Source organism: Triturus cristatus, chromosome 2_1, assembly GCF_964204655.1.
Source record: "Triturus cristatus chromosome 2_1, aTriCri1.1, whole genome shotgun sequence".
NCBI classification, from domain to species: Eukaryota; Metazoa; Chordata; class Amphibia; order Caudata; family Salamandridae; genus Triturus; species Triturus cristatus.
In genome coordinates, this window is record NC_140581.1 from 848,611,059 (window position 1) to 848,639,040 (window position 27,982).

Consider the following 27,982-nt stretch of genomic DNA (forward strand, 5'->3'; position numbering starts at 1 on the left):
CACCAGATTCTGTATTAGCCACTACAGACATGATGAATGCCTCCGCCCACGCTGTAGTAGTGTTCTACCCTAGATAATACCACTGGCACCCTACTTCTATACTTGATGCCCTCCCTGGGACAGGTCATGATTTTACAACTTGACCGCCAAGCAGACTCCACGCAATTATGGATGAAAGTACATGATGCACTAAAGTATAGTTCATTTTTAGGCTATAAAATGTAATATGTGACCAAATCATACAACCAAATTTGTTTGACTGTTATTATGTAACACGGAGTGTGTTTTTTTTTTAAGTGTGCGCTGTATATATCAACTCATATGAATATTTTAAGCTTTTATTGACCTACCTAGAGACTCTTGCACAAGTTAGTAATATACTTGCCTTTTATAGTAGAGAAATACAGCTATCAACTAGTCAGCTACATGTTTATGCTGTCTTTGTAATAAACCAGAGGTATTTAATGGCTTGTATTTCTGCACTGTTTTGCCACATTTACAGTAACAGAAGTATTAGTCAGACAGATTTCTTCAGACCATTTACCGAAATAAAGATTCTTTTCAAACGTAGCATGTAAACAGTCCAGCAAAAGCATAGCAGGGATGCCAGGGGACACGGTGCAGGCAAGGAACCGTTATAGCAGTTAGATTAGTAAAAAATACAACAATAGACAGGGTTTAATTGGCACCTTAGGACTTCCGGCCCTGCTACAACAATGGTTACTATGGTCATTTATTTTAGCATAACCTTCATTTTCGACAACTACTAGGTGTGTTTTAGGGCCGAGTTACAGATTGAGGCAAAACACAGAGAACAAAGCATGCAAATAGGCTTTGCTCCCACCGCACGCATGTTATTTAAAACACTTAGTATACGCTGATTGCCAAAGTTTGTGAAAATGTTACAGGGCTGCTCACAGCCCTTGGAGGTGAACGTTAAAGGACTTTGTTTAGCGCATGTAAAATGCTTTTGACACAGTGAGGATTCACCTTGCAGCCTGCAATAAAAAAATTAACTTACCAGGCATCTCCATTCTCCTTCGGCTCCGCTCGTCTCCTCTGCAACGTGGTGTGGTGGAACTAACCCCGCTCTTTTCTTTTCCAACTAAACTGCCAAATCAGGAGACTGGATGCGACGGGAGGCGGCTGACCCTTATTTCCTTACTTTGTACCCTGGCATTTGATAGGGCATGGGGCGACTTTGCGTAAAACGCGTCACCGCCCGAGCAGGATCCTATTCAGAGGCCTGCACGCTCCTCACTCACATGCGCAGTCAGACCACCATCTTCTGGACTCCTGCTCAGAGTGCTCGCCCCAGTCTCCCCTGCATGCGCTGTGCGTTGGCATGCGCAGTTTTACCCGCCCGGCCCGGGAAATGTAAACAGACAAATTGAAAGCTGTTCAATTCGTCTGCTTACATTCCGTTGCCGAACTGCAGACAGTTAGCAGGTGGGGCGCCGCAATAGCAGGTGGGGCGCCGCCCTGGCGCCCGTATGGACCAGCCGCTACTGTTGTACACCCAGCCATTCTGTGTGATGAGTCGGCCACTCGAGCATCAGCAGAGCAACCCAGATGAAAAGACATTCTACAATCAGCTGCACTATAGAGTCTGAGGATTCTACTCATGAGCAACAAGGAGCAACTCAGAGGTATGGGCAGCATAGAACTAGCCATTGTATATGCCCTGCTTGGTCTACTGTGGAGTGACAAATGGGCAGCATTATGCGATGAGCCATAGTATATGCCTAAGGAGTGAAGCCAGACGGGGAACACCCATAAAAATGAACTTTACAAAACCAGGCATGACATACTTGCTCTTAGTAGTCTACTAATGAGCAGCTGGCAGCAACCCATCATATAGTAATTCCAGGATTGGCAAAGGAATGGCCATTCGGAATTTGTCTTAGAGATCCACAGAGGAGCAACAGCAGAGCAACTCATAGGAATAAGTCTTATACATCCAGCAATGCTGTATAGTCTGGAGTACTCTACCGATGAGTAGCATTGAAAAGTCGCTAGGAATGGTCATTGGACAACCAGCCATGTTGTATGCTCTGATGGGTTCACCGTGGAAAGACAAAGGGGTGGATCTCAGAATACCTAAATGCAGCATTCTTGTGCTGCAGGGCGCTATATGATTTTATGGCCTACTTCAATCAGGTGCTGTGATAAGGAGTTCATCAGTACCGTTGAAGACAGGACTTGGTACTGTGTCGTGAGGCTGTTCTTACAAGAATACACGGAGAAAGCTTGCTTCTAAGAAAGTATGGACCTTAGAGGCGAGTAGCATGGTATTTATTCCACTTTAGCTGAACTTGCATACTCCATAAACTTTCAAGGCAGATGTAATACTTTACGAGAATGAAAATACTTTTTGGGAAAAAAGACTGGTCTTAATGAATTTCTTAGCACATTTGGTCAGTGTTTTGAAAATGTTTTACTTTTTTAAAGTATGGGTTTCTGTTATGTATGGTATTAATGGGTTGAAATCATGCCTGTTGTCGATTTGTGTTTGTTTGAATGGAATTTGAAAATGTTTGTAATGTCCTTACTAGTTTGAATCAATGGGAATGGCCTGCACTAGTGTTCACATTCTGGGGTAATGCTTTGACTGCAGGAAGAATTGAGAATAGAATTCTTGTTGTTAGTATGTGACATTCTGCCCCACATACCATCTGCCTCTAAGGCTGGGGCCCTGGTAGAACTCATGGATGTGGAACGTGCGTGTCGTGTGTCCAGAGGTTTTGCTTTTAGCAGGACATGCACTTTGTGATATTTAACCCTTTGTTTTTTGTTCTCCAATAACTAGGTGCCTTGACCCAAGCCATTCGAAATTTTGCAAAAAGCCTTGAAGGTTGGCTTTCAAATGCTATGAACAATATTCCCCAGAGAATGATACAAACCAAGGTAAGTAAGCCATGTGTTACTTTTTAGAGCGGAACTTGGTAGAGAAAATTGTTAATGGGTTATCAGAGAGGGTGCGAGGAGTATAACGGGACAGTGGGTGCTGTCAAAAAGTTTTAGTAGTTTTTGATGACAAATGGAACATTGAACAAATTCAAATAAACGGAATGTATTTTTTTTTTAACAAATATTTGATTTGAAGAGGTTTTATGCTACTGCAAGTATCTGTTTCCATTCCACTAACAGTCTGAGAGGGGGAATGGGAAAACCAGTGTGTCATGCCCTGCAATGTAGAATCTATTTCCAAGTGTCTTTCCAGTATAATTCAAATGGACAGCAGAGAAGCTCATCATGGAATGTAAAATACAAGTTAAACATACATATCTACAAGTGCTGCATGGTTTGTAAGTATTCCCTTGGTTGAGGGGCGTGGCTTGGTGCACGGCAAGATGGCCGCATAATACCGCGGTTCGGCCGGCCACCGATACAATCCTGCCACAATCCTGAGTCTTGAGAGCCATCGACCCTGCTCCGATGTAGAATGTGTTACCCTGACTCTGCTGGGTTGAGCTGCGGTGGAATTTGAAACAGGGAACACCCTTAACACAGCGTATATTGCCGATCCTGCCTGGCCCTGCACTCGAGACAATATGGCGGCCCCCGGTTGCTGAAAGCACCGATTTAGCCGCAGTGTTCCTGATCGCCGCCTCAGTGGAATCCTGAATTCCAGGAAACCCTGGTTAATCGCATATGAAGTACGGCGTTTGCTGTGTTGCCGTACGAGGAGCCTGCCGACAGCGACTGACATTATATGTGCCATATCCTGAGGGCACTGAGGTGAGCTGTATGCACTCCGGGCTGCACTGCGAGGCCTGACGCGGATGTGGGGGGAGACGTAGCGCTACGGGAAATGCACAATGGAGGATAATTGCAAAGGCGTAGTGATTGTTCGTATAGTAGCGGCGTAGCTGCACTGTGGAAACGACGTGCGGTTTTGGCAAATTGCGGCTGTTCGGCATGAGCACTCAGAAATAGAAGCCACATTAGTAATGCTCACTGAAGCTGCCAGGTAAATTATGTTAATGATTGAACTTTGAGGGACAGAGATCGCCACCCTGCTAGCAAAAATTGGCACATCACAGCTTGATTACTCTCAGCCACCACTCACATAAGGCATTAGACCTGTACGTCGTGCTGTTGATATCATCGCTGTTTGGATAGCTATCACGAGGCTGTTGTATCCAATGTACATTGCTATTTGCCTAAAAGGGAATACATTTTTCTGTGACAACACCATAGTGCTGTGCATACCAGGCACACGCAGGTTGGTCTCTGGCACAGCGGAAAGCACAAATTGCGGGGTATTTCATCTTCGCTGAGTGACTACTACGACATGTTTTACCCGCTCGCAGATAGTGGAGAGTCCCCCTGGTTGGTTGACTCGCTGCCAGCTAGAATTCTACTAAAGCAAGTGTACTGGGGCAGCCATAACATGGGTAAACCGGACAAGCATCAACCGCGACTCACGTTCGAACTGCGCATGTCTGGTAAAACCCAGCATGCCTCAGACTCAGAACTGGACAGTGCAACCCCAGCCTCGACTACACTGGAGAAGTCCCTCGCTGCTATACACATGAGCCTACAATCCATAAATGAGAATATGGAGGCTCTAAATGGCCGAATTGATAATATCTCCACCAAACTTGACAAACAGAGTCTGTGTATCGGAGAAGCGGAACAGCGAATCTCGAACACAGAGGATGGCCTACAGAAAGTTGAGACAAAAACATGCGACATGGAACAGCTCTTGGCGATCATTCAATCTAAGAACGAGGATCTTGAAGCGCGCTCAAGGTGCAATAATATACGCGTTTTGGGACTTCCGGAATCGACCAATGTTGGGCGCTTAGAAACGTATGTCGAAAACCTGTTCCGTGAGCTCTGTGGAGATGACACGCTATCCAGTATGTTTATTGTGGAAAGGGCTCATCGTTCCTTAGCGGCGCGGCCGCCTCCGGGAGCACACCCAGACCAATCATTGCCCGCCTGCTCAATTACAGAGACAGAGACGCTATACTAAAAGCTGTAAGGCAAAAAGATAACGTTAATTATCAAGGCAATGCATTCTCCTTCTACCCTGATTTCACGACGACAGTGCAAGCAGCGCATAAAGAATTCCAGGCGACCAAGAACATTTTATTCGCAGAAAAGATCCCCTACGCCATGCTATACCCGGCACGTCTCTGCATTGGAACCGAGGATAAGGCCAAGATATTCACAAATCCCAAGCGTGCACTGGATTACGCTAAAACACTGCGTCGCAAGAAGACACCGTCTCCCACCACTTTGGATGTCGATGACTGAGGGAACTCCCACAACACTCCTGAGTATACACTGAGGGTGGATCTGCAGGATGATTAGACCAACATCGTGGTCTACGATCAGCGCCACGTTGAACTTATTCTCAGTGCCCAATGCATTGACACTGCAGCGTTGAAACCCGTTGATGTTATGGTATCCTTTTTATACTGCGGAATGTTTGTTACATAAAAGCCTTTATCTACGCAAGTTCTGAACCACTGAATGCATGCCTTTAATATAAGAAACCACAACGGCACGAGTGCTATATATGGACACTCAGTGGCCACCTCCCCTGCTCACCGGGGAGGCTGGTTGTGTTGCAATGCCCCCCAAATGGGTAATCCCCTCAATACTGTACTACTGTTGTATCTTGTATTGGGGATAACTAGGGAAGTTGGGTATGGCTTTAGCAAAGTTAGGGTGCTGAAGTGGGTGGGGGATTTGTACTGTTTTTGTTAATCTTGCTCGAAGTGATCACAAAAATGCATATGATGAGATTACGTTTACTAGGGATTACACGGAGATGACTTGCATTTTTGATTCTGCTCTCTTTTACATACGTCGTATGGTGGTCAACAGTTATTATCGAAAATGGGACATGAAGTATTGGAACGCAACAGGAGGTTCTTTGAAACAAGTCTGTACCTATATGCTGATTTGTAGGACAATTGCTCATTTGACTATGGAAGTCCTATTTGTGATTTGTGTTCCCATAATCTGGTTGCGTTAAGCTATGCACGTTGACTATACCTGCTTGACATGGAATGTAAGGGGGCTTAACACCCCCAAAAAAATCAGCCACGTGTTAGCTTACCTAGATAAACATGTGGTTCAGATAGCCCTTTTACAGGAGATGCATCTGACTAAATCATCAGAGGTCAGAATTGCGACTAAGTGGGCTGGGTATAAATTAGCCTCATCATACTCAGCATACGCAAAAGGGGTTCTTGTCTTGTTTAAACGTGGTCTGCAATTCACGGCCCTCAAAACATATGTGGATGATGACGGACGTTGCGCTATGGTCCATGGGAGATTAGGACACACTAGTACCACTGTCATTAATATTTATGGCCCCGTATCAGATGAACCACAGGTATTTCTTCGCACGCTTACGGTGCTGCGCACATGGCCGGAGGCAGCCATCCTATGGGGAGGAGACTTAAATACACATTTGGACCCTATTAAAGACAGGTCTAGTCCACAAGGCGCGCGCACTGTGAAAGTCGCTCAGTGTATTTGTGATGCTATGATAGAGATGGGGCTGGTGGATACATGGCGTCTGCGTAACGAAGACATGAGAATGGGCACACATATCACACCTGCATATAATACTTGGTCAAGATTGGATTACTGGCTATTAAATGAAGAGTGCAACAACTGGGTAACTGAGATTTTTATACATAGCCCGGTGAAGCTCAATATCCGCATACCCACAACTATACACCACCCGTTCACATGGCAATTCAGAGCCAAGGCCTTACTAGAACCTATATACCATGATGCCATAAGGCTAGCAATAACACAATTCTTTGAAATCAATGTGGGCACAGTGGACAGTGTCGCCACCCTATGGGATGCCTTTAAGGTCACTGTGAGGGGAGTGTGCATCAGCACTAAAGCTGGCATACTGCGAGACATTCGGGGTCAGCTCTCTACCATTGAAAATATGTTAGCAGCACTGGAACGTGACTATATAGCCGATCCCGACACTAATACACTAGCGCGCATAAAATAATTACTATTAGACTATGACGCCACGGCAGAAACCGAAACCCGTTATCACTCACGTCGGTGTATCGCACGAACATACTGTAGGGAGGTTGACCCGGTCGTCAACTGGCCGCTAAACTTAAATTTCGAACTGAACATTCTCCCATAATGAAAGTAGTAGACACACAGGGGAAAGAACACTACACACCTCAGGGGATAGTTGAACAATTTAGATCTTGTTATTCCACACTATATACGTCACATGGAATTACGGCTGACGCAGTGCTAGATGACTACTTTTCTGATATTGCTTGTGCCTGGCTAGCGGACGGCCACAGGGAATATCTTAGTCAACCAATAGGTGAAGAAGATATTAAGGTAGCTATTCGATCTTTACCAAACAAAAAGGCCCCTGGTCCGGACAGACTCATGGCGGAATTTTACAAAGAATACGCCGATCTTTTAACGCCCTATCTATTAGAAGTATACGCTGAAGCCCATGAAACGGGTATTCTCCCCTTGCCCTTGCGACAGGCCTTAATCATGACTCTATTACAAAAAGATAAATCCCCGTCCCATTGTGACTCTTATCACCCGCTGTCATTAATTAATTTAGATGCAAAAATACTAGCGAAAATATTGGCCACACGACTACAACCTTTAATGACCTGCCTGGTGCTTCCAGATCATTCTGGCTTCATACCATCGTCCCATAACTTAAGGACGCTTTTGCAATGTATCATGTCTTGACACCGGACCTACCAGCCGCTGCGGTAATGTTGGATGCAGCTAAGGCATTTGACTCCATCAAATGGTGTTACATGTTTTATGTATTGAAACGTATGGGGTTTCCGCCAATGTTTATGCGTTGGGTGCAACTTCTATACACTGAACCTTCGGCAAGGGTCAGAGTGGGGGGCCTTACTTCTGCTTCCCTGTCCATTAGCAGAGGCACTCGACAGGGCTGCCCCTTATCACCACTATTATTTGCACTCTCACTTGAATCTCTAGCTTGCGTAATCCGACAGAGTCATAGGGAATCAGCACTTAATTTCAATCACCGCCCCATTGGCATATCCTTATATGCTGACGACATGGTGCTTTTTATACGCGAGCCACATAAACATTTATCTCCCATATTATGGGAATATATCCGATTTGGTTTATTCTCTGGACTTCAAATAAATTGGGATAAATCAGTAATTGTTCCCCTGACAATGATCACCACACCTCCACAAATGGAATATCCGCTGATCTGGTCCGCAGATCCTGTAAAATATTTAGGGGTGTGGGTACATCGAGATCCAGAAATTGTAATAAGGGAAAATTATGTAACAGCCTGCACAACTTTGAAATCTCAGGTTGATAGATGGTCCTCGCTGCCCTTGTCCTTGGCTGATCGCATCGCCATTATCAAAATGATCGTGTTACCACGATTTCTCTACCTCTTTAATAATATTCCGATTAAAGTACCAAAACAGTTATTCCACACTATTCGTACCCAACTGCTTCGGCTGATATGGAATGGAAAACATGCTAGGGTAAGTTAGCACACACTCACTCTGGATTATTCACAGGGGGGGTTTTGTGCCCCAGATCTCTATGTATAATATTTATGCGCACAGGCAAAATATGCCTATTATTGGCATAACCCACATGCCTTCACACCACATGTAGCGATAGAGGACGGAGACGCTCACCCCACACCATTGGACGGAATACTCACACATACATGCAGAGGCACGTCACGCAATGAAATAAATACGGTGGATACCACCATTGCCGCCTGGCAGACCATATGCAAAATAACAGCTAAACTGCCATTATATGCTCCAGCAATGCCGCTTGCACATCTCGCTTTTCTCTCAGTGACACAAGACACAGGGGCAATTTGATTATTGCACAGTGTAGGTATTAAACATATGCAAGATATTTTCGTAGAAGGTCAGTTCACTATTCATCGCTTGAAACTTGCGCTTAAAGCTCACTACAGCTCCGAACTGCCATGCCATGTCTTCCCTAGATCGGAAACAAGCATCCTGGGACCGGTTTCTGGCTAATCAGCCATCATCAGCTAGGCTAGCTTGAATCCAGTGGCAAAGTGAGCAAGGGACCCACGTCTGGGCATACCCTGCCAACTTAGGGCGAACAAAGCAAACCAAAGGGGATGATGGATGGAGTGTTGAACATTGCAAGCACTCACCCACAGTCAACTGATCTGGGTGTAATGCATCATCATTCTTTAGCTCACTCCGCCACCCCAGTTCAGACAAGACTGATTTGCATATAGCTGTGTCAGAACTGGGGTGGCAAAAGTGAGCTAAAAAATGATGATGGATTCAACCCAGATCTGTGACTGGGGGTGAGTGTTTGAAAAGTTTCAGCACTCCGTCCATCATCTACTTGTGTTTGCTTTGTTCGGCCTAAGTTGGCAGGGTATGCCCAGACGTGGGTCCCTTGCTCACTTTGCCACTGGATTCAAGCTAGCCTGGCTGAAGAGGGCTGTTAGCCTGAAACCGGTCCCAGGATGCTTGTTTCCGGTCCAGGGAAGACATGGCTTGGCAGTTCGGGCTAGACTGTTCCCATGAGGCACAGGGTCAAGACTGATTTGCATATAGCTGTGTCAGAACTGGGGTGGCAAAGTGAGCTAAAGAATGATGATGGATTCAACCCAGATATGTGACTGAGGGTGAGTGTTTGAAAAGTTTCAGCACTCCGTCCATCATCTCATTGTGTTAGCAGATAAAAACTGCAAGTCTCCATTGCTTTGTCCATTTTCTGCTTGTTTTGCACACATAGGTAATTTACGATTTTGAGCTGTACTTTTGCTTTCTCAGCTCTAATCATAGTCAAATCACTAGTATAGCACCAGCAAACCTTGTGGTATCCAATCACTAATACTCGTTCCATGGAGGACTATGTTCACAACCATGCATTTTAAATTCTTTGAAACAATAACATTCTCAGCTTTACTAATGTCATTCTATAGCTTGTTCGATAATCTTGCTCATACAGTCTTGAAGCATATTTACTCCAATTGTCTTTACTTGAGGAACGTTAAGCAGTCATCTGCCTCTAGACCTTAAACCCCTACCCTGCTCATACTCAACTGTTGTGGCTTCCTAATTTTTATGTGCCTGCTCTGAAATATCTGAAAGACTGAAGTAAAAATGCTAAACCTGCTAACATCCTAAAACAGTGTCGTTTCTATTGATCTCTGTTTTTACGGGAACACTCATAATTGACCACCTACATTATGCTATGAAACCTTATAGAGTACAGCTTACACCCAAGGGTATCTTGGTGCTGTGGCAACCAGGAGGGAGAGGAGAGAGGACTCAGGTTAACCAAAAGCTTGCTTAAACAGCCACATGGTCGGAGAATGAGGCCAGGTAGGGTACATAGTAAATACAGGAAGGAAGGTACTTTCACACCCTTGTTGTGAACTGAGCTTGAACCATTGAATATATGTTATGCGTGAGACCAGGGTATCCCTGTCTGATCAATCAGCCTAACAGTACAATGGGTAAAAAGCGTGGCACAGCCAATCTCCAACTAGGAGGTTAATCCACTTCTGTTCGATTAATGAGCAACAGGTTGGCATAGAAGTAACGTTTTATTCCACAGTGGTTTGGAATTCACAATAGGTCCTTCTGAAGAATTACGGCTCAAACCCAATGGTCCATCAAACCCAATGCATTTCGGTTAGAACCCTTTATCAGAGTAAATTATGTCTACAAAACAATGATAAGAGACTGTAAATGTAAGACTGGACTCATGAAAACGTTAACATAATTATAATAACGGGAGTGATGGAAAGGCGAACTAAGCTATGTGAACCTCAGTAAAATAAATCATACAAAACAGTTAGTGAAGTGATTAATGGATCAGAAATCAAAAATGTGAATGAGACATTATACGAGCAAACCGATAGTGAGAACGCGGTGGAGAACGGTAGTTCCTCAAGCATAAGTGAGTACCTCGGAAGAAACATGTTATTAATAGATATAGCTGTGTAAACGAAATGGGGCGTGGTAACTCAGTAGATAAACCCATGTGGACAATGGTGAAATTAATACAGTGCAGAGAATCACGCTTGCCGTGATTCGGCGATAAACTAAGTTTCACGTTAGTGTGGCATGTATCACGAAAATAACCGGACCTGCAGAAACTCTTGTTTGCTGGTGTCGCCATGCTTCAAGTAATCAGGGGAGAATGGATCACTTGTCCTGTTTTTATCAGGGTCTGGGGTTCTTACTGTCTAAAAAACGCTCATTCACGTATTACTCGTAGTAGCGGTATATCTTGGTTGTCCGCTTTTGTTTCTTACAATTGTGCTTCACCATTGTATAAAAGTGGAAGGTGCTTCTATGTCTTATGTAGTGCCTGCAGTATGCCTTTCTTTGAGAGTCTCTCTTCCAGAGTTTCACAGGAAATACACGCACAAAAGGGAGGAAAAATGTGCAGTTCTGGTTCACAGTAATGGTTATGGTACTGGCTCCTTAGTACCTGTTCCTCTCTCCTAGGATGTTAGACTCACTGACAAACTGCTATTATCAAGCCTCTTGAGTCCACTCATGTCATGAGTGATGTAATATGTGAGGTCATAAGCAGTCCATGACGGGGGCGGAAATTATGGTTATTTTACCAAACCATAGCTCGCGATTTGCATTGGCTTTTAGCTTTCATTTTGTATTTATAACTGCATTTTAAATGTTCTTTTTTCAGTGAATCACAAGAGCTTTTTGAACATTCTAAATAATTTATGATATTTTAAACACAGCTAATAATCTCTTCACTGTAATATTAGTTTTTTAGTGTTTCTTTGTTTTCATTGAATTTTTTTTTTTATTATTGATTACATTCCACATGGAACTGTTTTTGGACCCCACCTTCTGTTTACACCTGACTGTACAAAGCAGGAACTGTCTGCAGGCTCTATATCACACCTGCTGTGGGCAGCTGTTCTCCCCAGTGCATGATCTTCAGCCATGTGAAGCAGGAGTTGGCTGTAGGGCCTGATTCTTACCTATGGCCACACCTTCTGCTCATCTCTCTGCAGGTAGCAAACACATGCTGCACTCGGTTGTGCATGAGGTATTGGCTATAGGGTCTCGCTTTCAGCCAGGATCTGCTCCCCACGCTCCACAGGTGGCCAACCATTGCTTTGCATGGCAAGCCAGGCTAGGCAGCCCACTCTCTGCAGTGATTCACCCTGGTTACTCATGGCCTACAACCTACAGCTGTGCATAGCAGAGGTTGGTTGCTATTAGACCTGGTACCATTGGCTTGAGTCTCCCTTCCATTTTTTGCTGTTGTCTCCTCTGTTTTTTTATATGTTTCTGCTAGTTAGATGCTTTGGGCACTGTGCCACTGCTATCCAGTGCCACAGTGCAAGTGCTCCCTATGTTAAATTGATGTAATGGATTAGTGACACCATGATTGGCTTATTTGATTTACTTGTCAGACCCTAGTACAGTGCACCATGTGTGCCCAGGGCCTTTAGATAAAATGTTGCTAGTGGACTTGCAGCACTGATTGTGCCACCCACCGAAGCAGCTTGTAAAGTGTGTCTTAGACCTGCCGTTTAGTACTGCCATGTTGACTTGGTAAGTGCACCCACTTACCAGTCCCTAAACCTTCCCTTTTCTACATGTTAACCACCCCTAAGGCTGGCCCTAGGGCAGGGTGCATTGTATGTGAAAGGTAGGACATGCCCTGGTGTGCGTCACATGTCCTGATCATTAATTATAGCCCATTTCGTTTTTCACTATTGCAAGGCTACCTGTCCCCATAGGCCAGAATGGGCAGTTTGATTCTAACACCTTATAATCCTAACTGACCCAGGGAACATGTTAGTATGCCTGAACTCAGAATGATAAAATGCATCTCTTAGTGAAGTTGGTTTTAACATTCTGTGTTTGAAAATACCACGTTTAGAAAGTAGGAATTTCCGTGCCTAACCATCCAAGCCTGCCTCTGTTAGGTTGTGTATTCCATGTCTGGTTTGTGAGTGACAGGGACTAGGGAGGCTCCAGGAGACAGGTCTATTCAGCCTTGTGCTGACTCACTCTATTTGCATGTAGAGTGGTGGTAGGAGGAGCACCTGGGCCTGAATAGGGCTGTGCCTGCCTTCCACAATGCTGGCTCCACCTCCTGTGGTGTGTCTGAGGACCCTGGCCCACACATACAAAGGAAGAAGGTGTACACTGGCAGAATGCACCCAGAACCGGTTTGGACTAGGGACAGGACCCTCTGCCTTCAGAGGACAAAGGATTTACTGGTATAAATATTGGGGCCCAGACCCCAGGACATTAGATCACTTCTGGGAAAACAAGACGAACCTTTGTCAAGGAGAAGAACCAAGGAAGCTGCAGGAGTTTGGACTGCCCCTCTGCCAGTGTGCTGTTTTGCTGGGGTGGCCTGCAGTGGTTTCTTCATTGCCAAGGAAAGGAGAAGGAACTTTTAAAGAACCTCCATCATCTTGCAGAATATTTCTCCAAGGGCTTGAATTTGAGCTTGCCTCCTACCTATAGTCTCAGGGATACAAGACTTCACCCCTTCTGTTTACCTGCCTCTGGAACTTGCTGTTCTAGTTGCTACAGAAGGAAAATGCAACACCGATGCCGTACTCTGCATCGAAGAAACAATGAACAGGAGTAAACCCGTTTTCCCATCAGAGACCGGGCAATAGTTTTTAACAAAACAACAACGTCTCAACTGGATATCATTTTAGAAAATAGCAAGTTTCAAAACAGTGATATAAATCACAAAGGGTGACTTTAACTATTGGCCCTCTGATCCCAAAGAATGCCCTAACTCCCGGGAATTCACGGAGCTTCTCTCTGGCTTCAACTGCACCCAGCATGTTCATACCGCCACTCATTCTAAGGGCCATATTTTGGACCAGATCTGGACGACCAATCTGACCATTTCCTCCCTTTCCATATTTCCATGTCCCTGGTCCGATCACTATAGTATCCAATTCTCCCTGGATTTGCCTCTCGCTGTCAAACCTTTGACATTGGGTGGGCTCCAGGCCAGAAACTGGAACCGAGCGAACAAAGATGAGTTTTGCTCCTTACTTTCTACTTCCATCCCCGCAGAAGCTGACTGCCTTAACAACCAAGCAGATGCCATTAAACACTGGCTCATCTCTGCTAGCAATGCTGTTGCTCCCTACAAACTCTCTACCCTCAGACGACCTCACGACGCTCAGCGCTGGTTCTCCAATGATTTAAAACTAATGAAACTTTCCCTTAGACAAGCGGAACATAGTTGGGGACGAAACTACTTCCACGAAAAAAAAGCCATATTCATGGGACTTCTACACGATTACAAAAAATCCATAATCGCGGCCAAATCCACGTATTATTCATCAAAAATCACGAATTCCACAACCAAAACCAAAGATATTTTTGCCATTGTGAATGAATTGTCTCTACCTGATAGAGTAACAGTCAAACCCCTTCCTACTCAACAGTTATGTGATGCCCTCAATGAGCATTTTGTGCAGAAAATCGCCACCATCAAACGCAGCATCCCTCCGCCAACTACTTCTTTAGTCTCGTGGACCTTGCCGAAGAACACGCAAGTGCTGGATCAGATACCTCTGATCTCAAAAGAGGATTTTCTTACACTCATAAAAAAGGTCGGCTCTGGTTCTCCTACGGATCCCTGTCCCCCCCTTTTCTCCAAGAAGCATTTTCCTCCTGTCCCGACCCCCCTCTTACTCTCCTTAATAAATCTTTAAAATTAGGCTTAGTTCTGGACTCCTTTAAAGTTGCAGAGGTAGTTCCCATTTTAAAAAAGCCCAATGCTGACCACTCTAACCTCACTAACTATCGTCCTATCTCCCTTCTTCCCTACCTCAGTAAGGTCCTTGAAGCCCATGTTACGCATTGCCTCAGCTCCTTCATTGAACTTTCGTCCTTTCTTGATCCCCAACTGGCTGGCTTTAGACCTGCCCACTCCACCGAGCTGGTCTTACTCGCAGCCATGAATGAGCTCAGAAAGGGGGCCGATAACAACTCTCCTCAGGCCCTTGTCCTCTTGGATCTTTCTGCCGCGTTTGACACGGTCGATCATAAACTCTTGATCGACCGTGTCAGGGAGGCTGGTATTCATGGCACTGCTTTAAAATGGATCTCTTCTTTTCTCGATAACCGGTCGCAGGCGGTCCGTCTGGACACTTTCTCTGCTAGAAGGACTATCGTGACCTGCGGTGTACCTCAGGGGTCCTCTCTTTCCCCTCTTTTATTCAACCTGTACATGTACCCTCTGATCCACTCCCTCCGTAGTTTTGAGGTCACCTGCTTTAACTATGCGGATGACCTACAATTAGTCTTTAAAATTGACTCTTCTCCTACTTCTATGGCTAGTTTTCAGGCTACCTTATGTTTTATCAGCGATTGGATGAACGCCAGCCAACTCAAACTCAACCCTGAGAAGACCGAGTTGGTTTTGAGTGGCCCCTCCAACCCGTGGAATAACAACTTCTGGCCTCCAACATTAGGTAACCCCCCCCCCTCTACCTACTGAATCCGTGAAAAGCCTCGGTGTAATAGTCAGTAATGGTCTGAGTATGAAATTCCAAATCAGCGCTGTGACATCCTCCTGCTTTTTCCATTTACGCAGAATCCGCAAGATTTCAAGATTTCTAACCACCGAGGCTCTCACTGTGGTTCTCATGGCTTTAGTCATCTCGTGTATTGACTATGCCAACTCACTATATGCTGGTATCCCAGCGTACCAACTCGACCGTCTCCAAATGGTCCAGAATCAGGCCGCCCGTCTCATTTTTCAGCAACCACGCAATCAACATGTTCGTCCCCTGTTGAAAAGCCTTCATTGGCTCCCAGTGGCCCAGCGCTGTATTTTCAAATTGGGCTGCACCGTTTTCAAAGCCCTAGCCGGTCTCGGCCCGGCTTTCATCTCCTCTACGGTCCTTCGTTACACTCCTTCCCGTGTTCTTCGCTCTTCCCACTCTAACTTTCTTGTCGTTCCTCCTTACAAGCGGAAAAAACACGGTGGTCTAAGCTTCTCATTTCTTGCTCCCCAGATATGGAATTCCTTTCCTTTGGAGCTCAGACGTGAAACTTCTCTTCCTCGCTTCAGAACTCTTCTCAAGACTCTTCTTTTCACTCAGGCCTACCCATAACACCTGGTCTAGTACATTGTTGTCCCCTTTCCTATAGCGCCATGAAACCGTTCGGTGTACGCGCGCTTTATAAAACTTTTTAACATAACAAAAAGGGGAGACCACAAGAAAATTAGAAAAAGGGTATATATTGTAGGTAGTTATTACAGCACTACAGTACAATAAAGGTACAAATGACCAAACAACACACACAAGTGAGCACTGAGCGTGCTAGTGACAGTGAACGGCGCAGTGACCCAATGGGTGAAGAACAGCGTGAACGGCAAAAATTAATACAATAACAATGTGGTCAAGCAAAATAATTATATAAAATCTGCTATGAACAAAATTTTTTGGTTGACCACAGACAAGCCTAAGTTCTTTGCTGAGGATTGTCGACGGCGTTTCAGCCTGATTAATTTCAGGCCATCATCAGGAAAATGGTCATAATTTCCAAGTTCTCAACCCTTTTGTTTTCTATCAGTTAAACAGCATATGTTCCCCATTCGGAGGCCGGATTTAAATTTTTTAAAACAATGGTTCTCCTTCACATAAGATCGTTGATTTCTGAAGATGTTGGAATATCTGACCCTCACTCTCCAGCTCAACCACTTGATTCTCATTTATTTCAGAAATCAGCAGTTACTTCAGGAGGATCAGAAGCAACTGCATCCGGGTACTATCATACTGATCTCAGATCCTGCAAAGCTCTGAAGTTTTATTCTAGGCACTTCATTCCCCCCCAAAAAAATCAGGGACACAAAATCAATCCTTGACCTGTAAAAAAATTGAATTAGTTCCTACAGGTGGAAATGTTTCACAGGTTAACCCTTGATCTGATATTTGAGCTATTGCACCATTGCGATTGACTTACATTTGTAGCCCTCCAAGATTCCTGTGTCCATAGAACTGTCAAATAAGGCTATCACCAACATCCGTGGCTTGCCTTTAGGTCAGCATTACCAGTATAAATACCTCCCAGTCAGCCTCAATTCAGCTCCCATTAAATTTATGAAAATGCACTCTACAACTGGCTCAACGGAGCTCAAGTTTTAGGATATGTAACCAGAATTCTTTGAATAGTGTGCATGACTTTATGCAATTTGTGGTTCTCCAGCAGTATCAGGAAATCACAAAGCTCTCACAAATCACTATTCATAGTAGCTTTCTTGACAAATCGGGACTGTTATTTCATCCTTTGGACAGAATGAATTCTATAGAAGAGACCATCTTCAAGTTCTGTCAGGGGCTGCATACACATGGCCCCTTTAGACCCATCTGAAGGTGAGATGTTTAGATCTACCTGGCTGATCGTTGGAACTCAATTTGAGCACCTCAATAGAAGACGATCATTATTTGAAAAAATGTTGTTGAATTCCTCTCTTAGTTGTCTCATTAGTAAAATGTTATAAAAAGCCATCCTTCTGGACACAAGACACTCAAATAGTACTGACAAAAGACTTTGTGAACACCCATTGAGCCCCACAAGAGCTTCAGCATCCATGGTCTGTGGTCACCTCAGGATAAGACAGTCCACAGAAACCATCTGAATTGGAAAGCCTTTTCTCATGTCATGCAGAGAAATGTAGTCCAGTTCCTCACAGAAAACAAACCAGACATATTTTATTTGAACAAAAAGTGTTGGACAAAGTTACCTTCTCTGTGTTTTTTGAGTCTTCCTTTGAGATCTAGGTTACTCATAACAAAATCCTTCCCAGACCTTCCATACAGAGGGGAAAACAACATTCTAATTGGTGTTCTCAGAAAATTACACCCAGGCTGTTTATGAATGAATTCAAGAAGAGAGTGCTTTAGTCAATCTTCAAAACTGTGGATTTTAGAGGAAAGTCAACTGTGACTCTAGATGGAGAACTCATTTCAGAAGCAAAGTAACCCACCAGAAAATTATCTGTTTTGACTTGTCAGTCAAACTCCTCTATGGCTGTCCACCAACTGTATTGAGTCACAAAACACTCAAGTGAAGACTGCCACCAATATTCATATAGCCCTTTTTCGGCAGAGAGGGAGCTTCTTTCCAACTGCCTTAAGCCCCTGGTCTTATAATGCATGATGAGGGAAGGATTTCCCTTGCTTCCCTCCCATTGTTGAATTTGCCTGCTGGCAGGACGGACTTTGCTAGATGTCAGTATAAGAGCAAGTGGCTTTGTTTTGACAGTGGGCTCTAGAGCATACAGGCTTCTTTGAATGTTATCCTTAATATCTTGACTCAAATAGCAAATTCTGTGTCCTACCTGATTCCTGTAAACATTATTTCTGACATATCACTGTAACTATTAATACCTTTATGTAGGTGGGTGGTGTTGAGTACAGACCCCTCCTTTAAACTCGTTTTACAGAATTTTTTACTAATCTGGAAAACTCGTTTATGGTTTTCACTTCAAGGTCTAATGTTTTCAAGTTGGACAATCGCTTTACAACCTTCATGTTTCCAGGGTTCTCACAACAACGTTTTTATTTTCTGTGGTGCTCTTACTTCAGACCATCAATTGGCACACCACTATCGCCAAACTCTTAGTCCCTTGTATATTAAATGCATGCAGTGTTAGAGGATTACTGTCACCTTCAAGACTTCACTATCCTTTCACCAGAGCTGAAGCGGTCGAAGGATGCATATCAACGCCATGTATGTACTTAGTGCTAAAATGTGCAAAGCAACAACTTTGACCTCTCTGCATGCTTTCTATATGCACCACTGTTTGGGTGCATCTTCTGTAAAAGATGCAGCTTTTGACCAGGGAGTTCTCAACAACCTATTTGCTTGAAGCCTGGTGAAGAGTGAAGCCTGTTATGCCATTGAATTAGATTTCCAACAAGCTGGAAAGGAGAGAGTAAGGAAAATGCCTGTAGTGTTAGTTCCTTCACAACACCAGCCCAGTCATTCGCTTATGAATGACGGATATGCGCTGTTACAAAGTTACATGGCAAAAAAAAACATGTGGAGAATGGGCTGGAATGGATGCCAGTTTCCCACTTGCCTCAAAACCGATGTGTAATATCATCTAATCTTTAGGTCAATCCTCAGTATAGTACTTGTTTTAGTTGCAGAACACAAACAACCAGACAAAATCCTAACGGGTGGCTAGAAGTCACAAAAACTACGATCATAAAAAGTGGTGGGGAGGATTTAAAGTGACAGCAGTCTTTTTGGCAGTTTTTTTCCTGGGCTGTTTTTGATGCAGGCGTTCCTTACTCAATGGAATAGCGAGAGAGACCGAACTAAGGGGCAATTAGGATGCCACCGCCACAGTGGCATCCCCCATCCACTTCATTGTGGCGGGCGGTGCACACAGCACCACCCGCCACAATGCTTTGCTTGCACATTGTGTATTTGCTTGCACAATGTGGCAGGCACCGCGCGGTGCCTGCCATGTCGTCCATGCAAATGCAGGGGGGTACCATAGGTACCCCCCATGTGCCCCCCCCAACATCCTGGGGGCCCACAACAGTCCCCCAACTGTGGAATCCGCATGCCTTTCCGTGGTGGCAACACCGCCACGGGAAGGCTGCTTCCCGCTCCCATTGTAATATGGATGGCGGTGTCTAGCAGACACCGCCACCATATTCAACCCTTTTCCGACCGGCCGGAAAAACGGTGGACAGTCTTCCCGTCCACCGCGGTACCCCCCGACATCATAATATGCCGGGGGGGAAATGGGAGGCGGGCGGGGGATGATGTCGGGCGGATCGCCACCGCCCGCATGGCGGTGGCGATCCGCCCAACATCATAATAGACCCCTAAGAGTTCGGAATAATCATGAAACTATTCTTTCCTTCTTACTGTACATGTTCCTTTTGGCATAGGTGATTGAGTACCTATTGTTTGGGTGCCTGGGCTTGTAACTGAGTTGGTCAGTGTGCGGATGCATGTCTTTAGATGTGGAGCTGTGTGGATGCATTGATGCCTGTATGCATTACAGTTTTGCTATACATGAGTGTGTGTGTTGTGTCTCCCTATGTATATGCACTATACAAAAGCCAAAACCTACTAACTTTGTCACTGCTCTTTGTGTATAAACTTGAATAAATTAAGACATCCCCTCGCTTAATAGGGATCTCTGCTGCAATCACCAACAGTGACTGAGAATTAATTTTTTTAATTTCTGAGGTTTCAGAGAGGAGGGAGTACCAGTGAAGACGGTAGTCATGTGCTTTACTTGGCCAATCTTCCTATATCCTATGTGGCATCACTATAGTTAGATGAACTTGTGCCAGCCATCAGGAAGAGGCTGTCTGTCCATGGGAGACTAGCGGCTACAGCAGGGTTGATACCTTTCTACTGCAACTGCAAAATTTATTTTCCAGAGACCAACTGAAAAGTTGCCGTGCTAGAGATGCGAGTAACTGAAACATATTAGGTGTGGATAATAAGGCAACATTCAGGGTGCAATTACCAATATCTCTCAAATGTTAAATGCCTTCTTTTTTCTGAGTGATAGCTATGAACATAATTTATTGCTGGCCAGTTCAACATTTCTAATCAACATATGGTGAAATGGCACCTTGGGTGATGCATAACATAAATGCATAAACTCAGAAGATACATTGCTGTGCTTCCTATGCTAGCTATGAACAATGCGACAAAAAATGTGTCTACGTGGAAATTCCAGCGTGAGGCGAGCAGACTTATGAATGATTTGTCAGAATAGGTTGCGTAGCAAACTCTCACTCAGCGTTTCAAGTCTCCTGCTGTATAGGGCATCTCTACCTGAGATGGGATGCACATGTGGACTTGCCTTTTATTAATCACGTATGACCACTGCTCATCCTTAGCCATGCAAATGAGAACAAGGCAAAAAAACATGCAAAAAAACCTAGTCCACCTGGGGACACATAGTAGAGTGCTGCCAATTTAGAACAAGGGCAAAATATCTTGGTCAGGGAATATGTGTTGTCAACAAGGCGTGGACATAGAGACACAGTTCCTAAGCTGACTGAACAAACACATTAAGCGAAAAGGTAGTCACCAAGGCAGATACAGAAACTGCAGGCAGCATACAAGATCAATGTAAGAAACGCTGAATGTGAGATGCTTGAGCTAGACATAAACAACTCAAGAAATGAAGGCAAGAAGCCTAAAGGCTAGCAAAGTGCTGAAAAGTGCCATGAAGGAACAGAAATTAGCAATCAAGAATTTAGAGGACTGAAGGCTGTGTCTTAAACAAAATGAAAACAATGCTCTGTGGGAACTCTGTATGAGTATTGGTTGCATGTAAATTGAACTTTGAGTCATCTACAGACTTTGTCAGGTCAATTCACCACCAAAAACGGAGTCCTAACCCTCATTCATAATGAGTAAACCAATCCTACGGACCCCAGCAGTGGCATTCTACAAATGTGTACAAGCATTACCATAGGGTCTGTCACCATAAAGACCAACTAAACATTAGCCACACCAATAACTATGTTCTCTCATTAATAATAGAACACTGACATGAGAGCTACACAAAACTTCCAACAAGATGTGGCTCTGCATTTGTTTACACTGATTGCCTAGCAACCTTCAGGACCGCACACCTAGTAGGTCTCACAAGGAGTGCTTCTAACTATAGCCTTGCCTTTATTGGAGACTTTATGTCTTCCTGCCGGGACACTTTCTCTCTGCTATCAGGCTATCCCTGGGAATTCTGCTGCTATCCTGGCAGTGCCCCAAATGGAATTGGTGTGCACCCCAGGCCCTGGTGCATACTTGTGCAAAATATGTACATTTTTAAAGCCTACTAGGAAATGTGGAGATGCGACTCATTGCACAGATTTGCTCCGTTTTCAGCCATCTTGTCGCCACCTCTACCACTCTACAACGGCGACGTGACTCCCAGAATTGGATGCTCTTGGTTCTTAGTCCTTCCTGCACAGCTGAACTCCTCCCTTTCTAGACAGCGTCTTACCGTGTTGCACAGTTGCAATGCTCCTTCTCCTCAGCAAGCTCAGCCCCTTCCCTCAAAGCAGATTAAGCTCTTCCAGGAGGTTAGCACTCAAGTCCCATGCAAAGCTCCTCAGTCAGCAGGCATCAGAGCTGATGACTCCACAAGGAAGGCTTTCCTCAGGGGGATGCCGGCCTGTAACCCCTTTCTCCAGCAGAGAGTTCATCTCTCTCAAGGGAGCCTACAGCTCTCCTTGCAGGAGTCCACCTTGGTAAGCGAGCAAACATTCAGGCACAGGCGCTCAAATAATTGCACCCTCCCTGCAGGGTAGTTTCTGCCGTTGGTCAACAAAAACACTGGCACACTGACCTGGTTTCTACCTTGTTTTTATCTTCATCTTTCAGAAAACAATGTGAAATTCCGAGGCCCATGTCTGAAGCTACTTTCATGGTATTTCAAGCATTTGTTAGCCCCTGAGTAGGTAGGTCACATTTGTTTGTAACTTCAGAAAGAAATGAGGTGGAACTTGGGTTTCCCTGACACGGGAATCTGAAGCAGAAGTACATGAAAGAGAAGGGCCTTTCCACTGAGCTGTTACACAGTGCACACACCCTCTCCACACGTTGCATGTAATTTACTGTGAGTTTTCATAGGCTAGGACCCAGGGCAATCTCAAAGTATTTGCTGCAAAGTGATCACATATGTTTGTTCACAGGTTGCTGCTGTAAGTGCCTTTGCCCAGACTCTGCGACGATACACATCTCTAAATCACCTAGCACAGGCTGCACGTGCGGTGCTGCAGAACACTTCTCAAATCAACCAGATGCTCAGTGACCTCAACCGTGTGGACTTTGCCAATGTCCAGGTAAAGTAAGCTTTTCCAGACATACTTGAATGTTACTTGTTTTATCATTTCTTCATTATGGTGAAGCCCAACTTTGAACAGCCTTGAAAATGTACATAAAATGGTTATTTTTAGACTTGAGGGTCGCATTTTCTGCCGCCTTACTTATCTGTATATCGCATTTTGAAATGTGTGCTGATCTCTGAAATGGAAGATTAAAGACCTCATGTCAACAGTGGGCCATTGCAACGCAGTGCAGGTTGTCTGGTCTAGCACTAGACGCACAGGGCTTCTTCCAGGCAAACATGACCAGTGCATAACATAGGGTAAGAAAATATTCCTGTATTAGCCACAGAACTTTGAGTTTCGTAGCTTCAAGGAATGAGGCTGGTATGGGATAGCAGCAGGGACATCTTTAGGATTTTAGGCGCCCTGGGCCAAATGTATCTTGGGGGGCCCCTGTTCGGAAAAGCTTTGAATTTATGAGTCAATTTCTGCTCTTTCATGCCCTCTTTGGCCAGTTCACTGACAGTGTACAGGCGCAATAGTTCAAATTCTAAATGTATTTACATCTAATATTCAGGGATAGTGACATGTGCTTACAATATTGTAACAAATCAGCAGGTCACTAATGTTACTGCAAATAGTCTCTAATTTCTCATATGTGATGTCCTTATGTCATCTAAGAAAAACTTTTTCTATAGATGTTGCGTGAAACAAAGAGATTTCTCTGCAAAATGTCTGTAATAGACTCTCACATAACACCCACTTTAAAATACATTAACGGTATTTAAAAGATTCTAAGAATTATTCAAGATCAACTGGGAAAGACTCTCAGCAGAACAAAGCAGGCTCTATTGGGGGGGGGGGCCTAAACAGCTGTAGCCCTTGGCCAGAGCCCACTTTCCTGTGCCTTAAAATATCTCTGGATAGCAGCAGTGTTTTTTAGGGTTTTACATGTGACATTTCTATCCCATGCAGCCTTCAAGGCCAGAAGGGGTCCAATGCATGTTGTACATGGGTGAGTCGGGCCTTAAGTCCATTCACTATACCCGAGGAGGGGCCCAGAGCTGGGATACTGTCTGAAACAAATTTCTTACACGACCAAAATGTCATCTTATTGCAAGCTGTTAACATGGTATCTCTTCCGTTGCACCTTGAACATATAATTGATTTGTTATTTGCTTTGGTCCTGAGGATTTTTATTCCAGTCATTGAAATATTGCATCAGTGCAAATGCTGCCACTATCTACCCCAAGTAAGCTGTGAGCCACGATAAGTAGGATGTCGAAAGATTTAGCATAATGCCCCTGGGGCACAGTATGAGTCCACTTATATGGCCATGTCCAATTCTGGGACAGGGAGCAGAGGGACGACTTCAGCCCTCACTACGAGTTCCCTGCATTTAATCCAGAGATTTAAATGTATTTCCCCCAGAGAAGGGAATAGTGCGCTAACTTGGAAATAGCGGGTCCAAATCCACATTTTCCCTCTTCCATGGGAATTAACGATGCCAAATCCTCCCTCATTTACCACCTATTTATAAGAGGTCGTAAATGTGTGTGGCAACTTTTTGGGGGGGGCATGGCTCGTTTCATTTGGGGGTATTTTCTGCTTCCCCCATGCTGCAGTAAGTGGGAGGGTAGGGATGGGTCGCAGCCACTGCGGTTCGGATAATTCTCTATCCAGAGTCTCCAGGAATGTAAGAATGGTCCGGAGCAGTATCACCCATGGCGAGGGGAGCGGTTGTGTCTACAAGCACTTCATGGCATCACCCTAACGGTAGAACTAGTCATTTCACTTGGTGTTGGGAAAAGTCCCTCACTGCCTTAAGCACATCGAGGCTTTCCAGCTGTTCCATTAAGTGTGTGTTTTACATACTTGTATTCTTACCATTCTCGGCAACACTACTTTCAGGAAAGCAAACCTGAAAAGTGAACACATTCCAAAAGGGTTAATTATCCTAATAAAGATTTATTGGCTGAGGTGTAGGCATAATCGGTAAGGTGACGAGGTTTACGTGTTCAAGTCTGAGGAGGAACAGTTTCAAAGCATTGGCACTTGATTAGTCAAACAATCACAATATTTGATTTTTCTTACTATTTTGTTAATAAAATTGAAGTGCTAAGTTCCTCTGCAAGTTGTACGTTATTTTATCATTGCATGGCTTCTTTGTTTCTAAAGAATGACTTCTACCAAAGTAATTAACCTGTTATCTTTAAGTATTATTATTTCTTCAGCTTACTAAAGAGAGCAGTCACCTTCTCGGATACCTTTCTCACATTATTTCCATCTTTGTTTGCAAGAGGCAGCATGTTGGCGCTCACAGTTTGGTAGACTTGAAATTGTTTTGTTTTGAGTGCCCAAAAAAGTTTGTATTTACTGCCCAGAGTGGTGCCCTGTTGTTGTGTAGCTTGTATTTACTGCCCAGAGTGGTGCCCTGTTGTTGTGGAGCTTGTATTTACTGCCCAGAGTTATACCCTGTTGTTGTGTAGCTTGTATTTACTGCCCAGAGTTATGCCCTGTTGTTGTGTAGCTTGTATTTACTGCCCAGAGTGGTGCCCTGTAGTTGTGGAACCTGTATTTACTGTCCAGAGTGGTGCCCTGTTGTTGTGTAGCTTGTATTTACTGCCCAGAGTGGTGCCCTGTTGTTGTGTAGCTTTTATTTACTGCCCAGAGGGGTGCACTGTTGTTGTGTATCGCCGTTGAACACCACTGACAAACCTGGTACTGGTGGGACTGGGACAGTTGGAATAACTAAATGGGATGTAAATTTTATGCAAACGTCCAAATGCAGTAGTAGACTATATTGTGCCTACGCCTCATGACTTTGTTAGGGAAAGTGCTAAGGGCATTTAGGGTCCTGGTAAAGGGTGGCTGTCAAGCAAAGGCAAAGCATGGTTAGGGAAGAGGTGTGGCGCCACGGCCAGGGCGACTGACTCCGGATTCTGAGGCTCACGGTTCGATCGCCGGCGGCAGATTAGCCCAGCGCCATGTGACTCTGGGCAATAGCTTGCTTAACCTTCCCGACGGCCCCCAGCACCTAGAGACCATTACGGGTGATTTTTCGCGCTTTACAAATGTGGATTATTATTATTATTATTATGGTGTTGAAAAAGTACGCTGAGGTATGTAATGCATGCTGAAATAAGTATTTTGAAATCCTTACAGCAAAACTAGCACAAAACCGGATGTCCTAGTATAACATTCAGGTAAAGTTGGCAATCAGATAGACCAGTTAATAGTGCATCATATGGGAAGTGGAGATTTGCTACAGCTACCTTAACCCACATCTGAATACAGAATGCAAATGTTTAGAGAGTTCATCCCAAACACAATTTGGGAAGCCATCTGCCGCTAGGACATAAAGAACAACAGCACATTAATGTAGGAGTTGACTTTCTATACAACTATTTTCTCCAAAAGGTGAGTGGTCTTCCAAGATAAATTCTATATTGTTCTAGAGAATTTTAGTTTACTCCCATTACGAGTTCTAAAAGTTTCTTCTTCTAAATCCATACAGTACTTTCCTGAGTTGTCACTGGCATAATTCATCTGTAAAAAGTACTGATTGCTTCTTTTTATCAATAATTTTCATACGTCATAATTATCTGTGCCACACATTTATAACTGTAATCTGTGATTTTGATGATGGCCTCTTACTGTGAACCCTTTTGTGAACTGTGACAGGAGCAGGCTTCCTGGGTGTGCCAATGTGATGACAACATGGTCCAGAGATTAGAATCTGACTTTAAGATGACCCTTCAGCAGCAGAGCACACTGGAGCAATGGGCTGCTTGGCTTGACAATGTAGTTACACAGGCCCTGAAACCATACGAAGGAAGACCAAGCTTCCCTAAAGCAGCACGCCAATTTCTTCTCAAGTGGTCTTTTTACAGGTACATATTTTCCCTAATGTACATGCTCAGCAGTAATAAGCAGCGCATCAATGAACAAAGAAGGACATGCATGCACAAGGAAATTTGCATACAGGTGTGCCCATGAACGGTCCTTTTTTGTTCTTGGGGAAGGGATGGGTGGGCAGAGGCCGGATCTGAAGAGAGCTAGATGAGAAGGGTATGGTTGTTAGATTAGTATTACATTAGGGCTTTTAGCATTGTATCTTTCATCGAGTCACATGCTTCAATTATATTCTCTGAATTCGTACTAGAAATCTTTGGTTATTAGAGATAACATAGTAGTGTACATATACGCTCAACAATGTTGAAAGTAGTGAAAGACTACATGTAGTCTAGCTGTCTCATTTCTTTTTTTAAATATTTTTTTATTGGCATTTGTAAAAGATGATATTATCATGTTCAGTACAATATCATAGTCACGGCAAGAATGTCATCATTAGAACATTTCTCAATCATTCTCTCAACTATACATTATATATATACTGCTATTATCAAAATATTTGTCTTCCATTCCGTAGAGATTACTATCGCTTGTCCAGTAAGTTCACTGTCTCAATGCTATAGTCAGGAGGTCTTACATTCTCGCCACCTTAAAGTATGTGGCAGGGAGTAGCTGATATCACTATCTATCCCAGATATACATGTATTTAATATGCATACACAATTGCCCTATAATAAATCAAGCAACAGAAAGAAAGGGGGGAAAAAAAGTAAAGATAAGGGAAATCCGAGGAAAAAGAAAAGCAAAATAACTCAGTGCATCCTTAAACTTAATGCACCATGAACAACTATAGAACCATCAGGAGTCCACCAGCAAAACTGCTATCTTAAACAATGTGATCAGCGCTATTATAGAGTTAGGGGGGCCTCCAGAGGGAGGAGGAGGGGTAGCTGTCTCATTTCTTGACCTGATGTTCAACTAATCGGATGGAGAGACACTTTCTCCCACTGACTCGATTGATCGTTTCTACTACATATCTGATGAATGGATAAGAGTACTCCCTTTCATCTTTTTTTCTGTCGAATTTGATATCATTGACTGGTTTCTGTAGTCTTCCACCTCCGTTTGTGGAAGGTTAGTAATATGCTACCTTTTGCAATTGGGTGTCTGACCCCAGGTACCTCTGCTTTTACCATGGCAGATATTCCAAAGAAGAAAAGATTATTTACTTCTTCAGACTCTTGTGTGGCCATGAAAATGTGCATGGATTACCCTCATATA

At 44.1% G+C, this 27,982-nt stretch overlaps 1 protein-coding gene across 4 annotated transcripts in view; it reads left to right on the forward strand.

The window, feature by feature from the left end:
* Positions 1 to 27,982, forward strand: part of RFX3 (regulatory factor X3) — a 690,714-nt gene that overhangs the window by 612,387 nt on the left and 50,345 nt on the right. For all 4 annotated transcript variants that reach the window (XM_085632944.1, XM_085632947.1, XM_085632945.1 and 1 more), the window contains 3 exons: positions 2,810 to 2,907; positions 22,712 to 22,861; positions 26,531 to 26,739. In XM_085632944.1, coding sequence (XP_085489070.1) covers positions 2,810 to 2,907; positions 22,712 to 22,861; positions 26,531 to 26,739 — 457 coding nt within the window. The remainder of the gene's footprint in view (positions 1 to 2,809; positions 2,908 to 22,711; positions 22,862 to 26,530; positions 26,740 to 27,982) is intronic.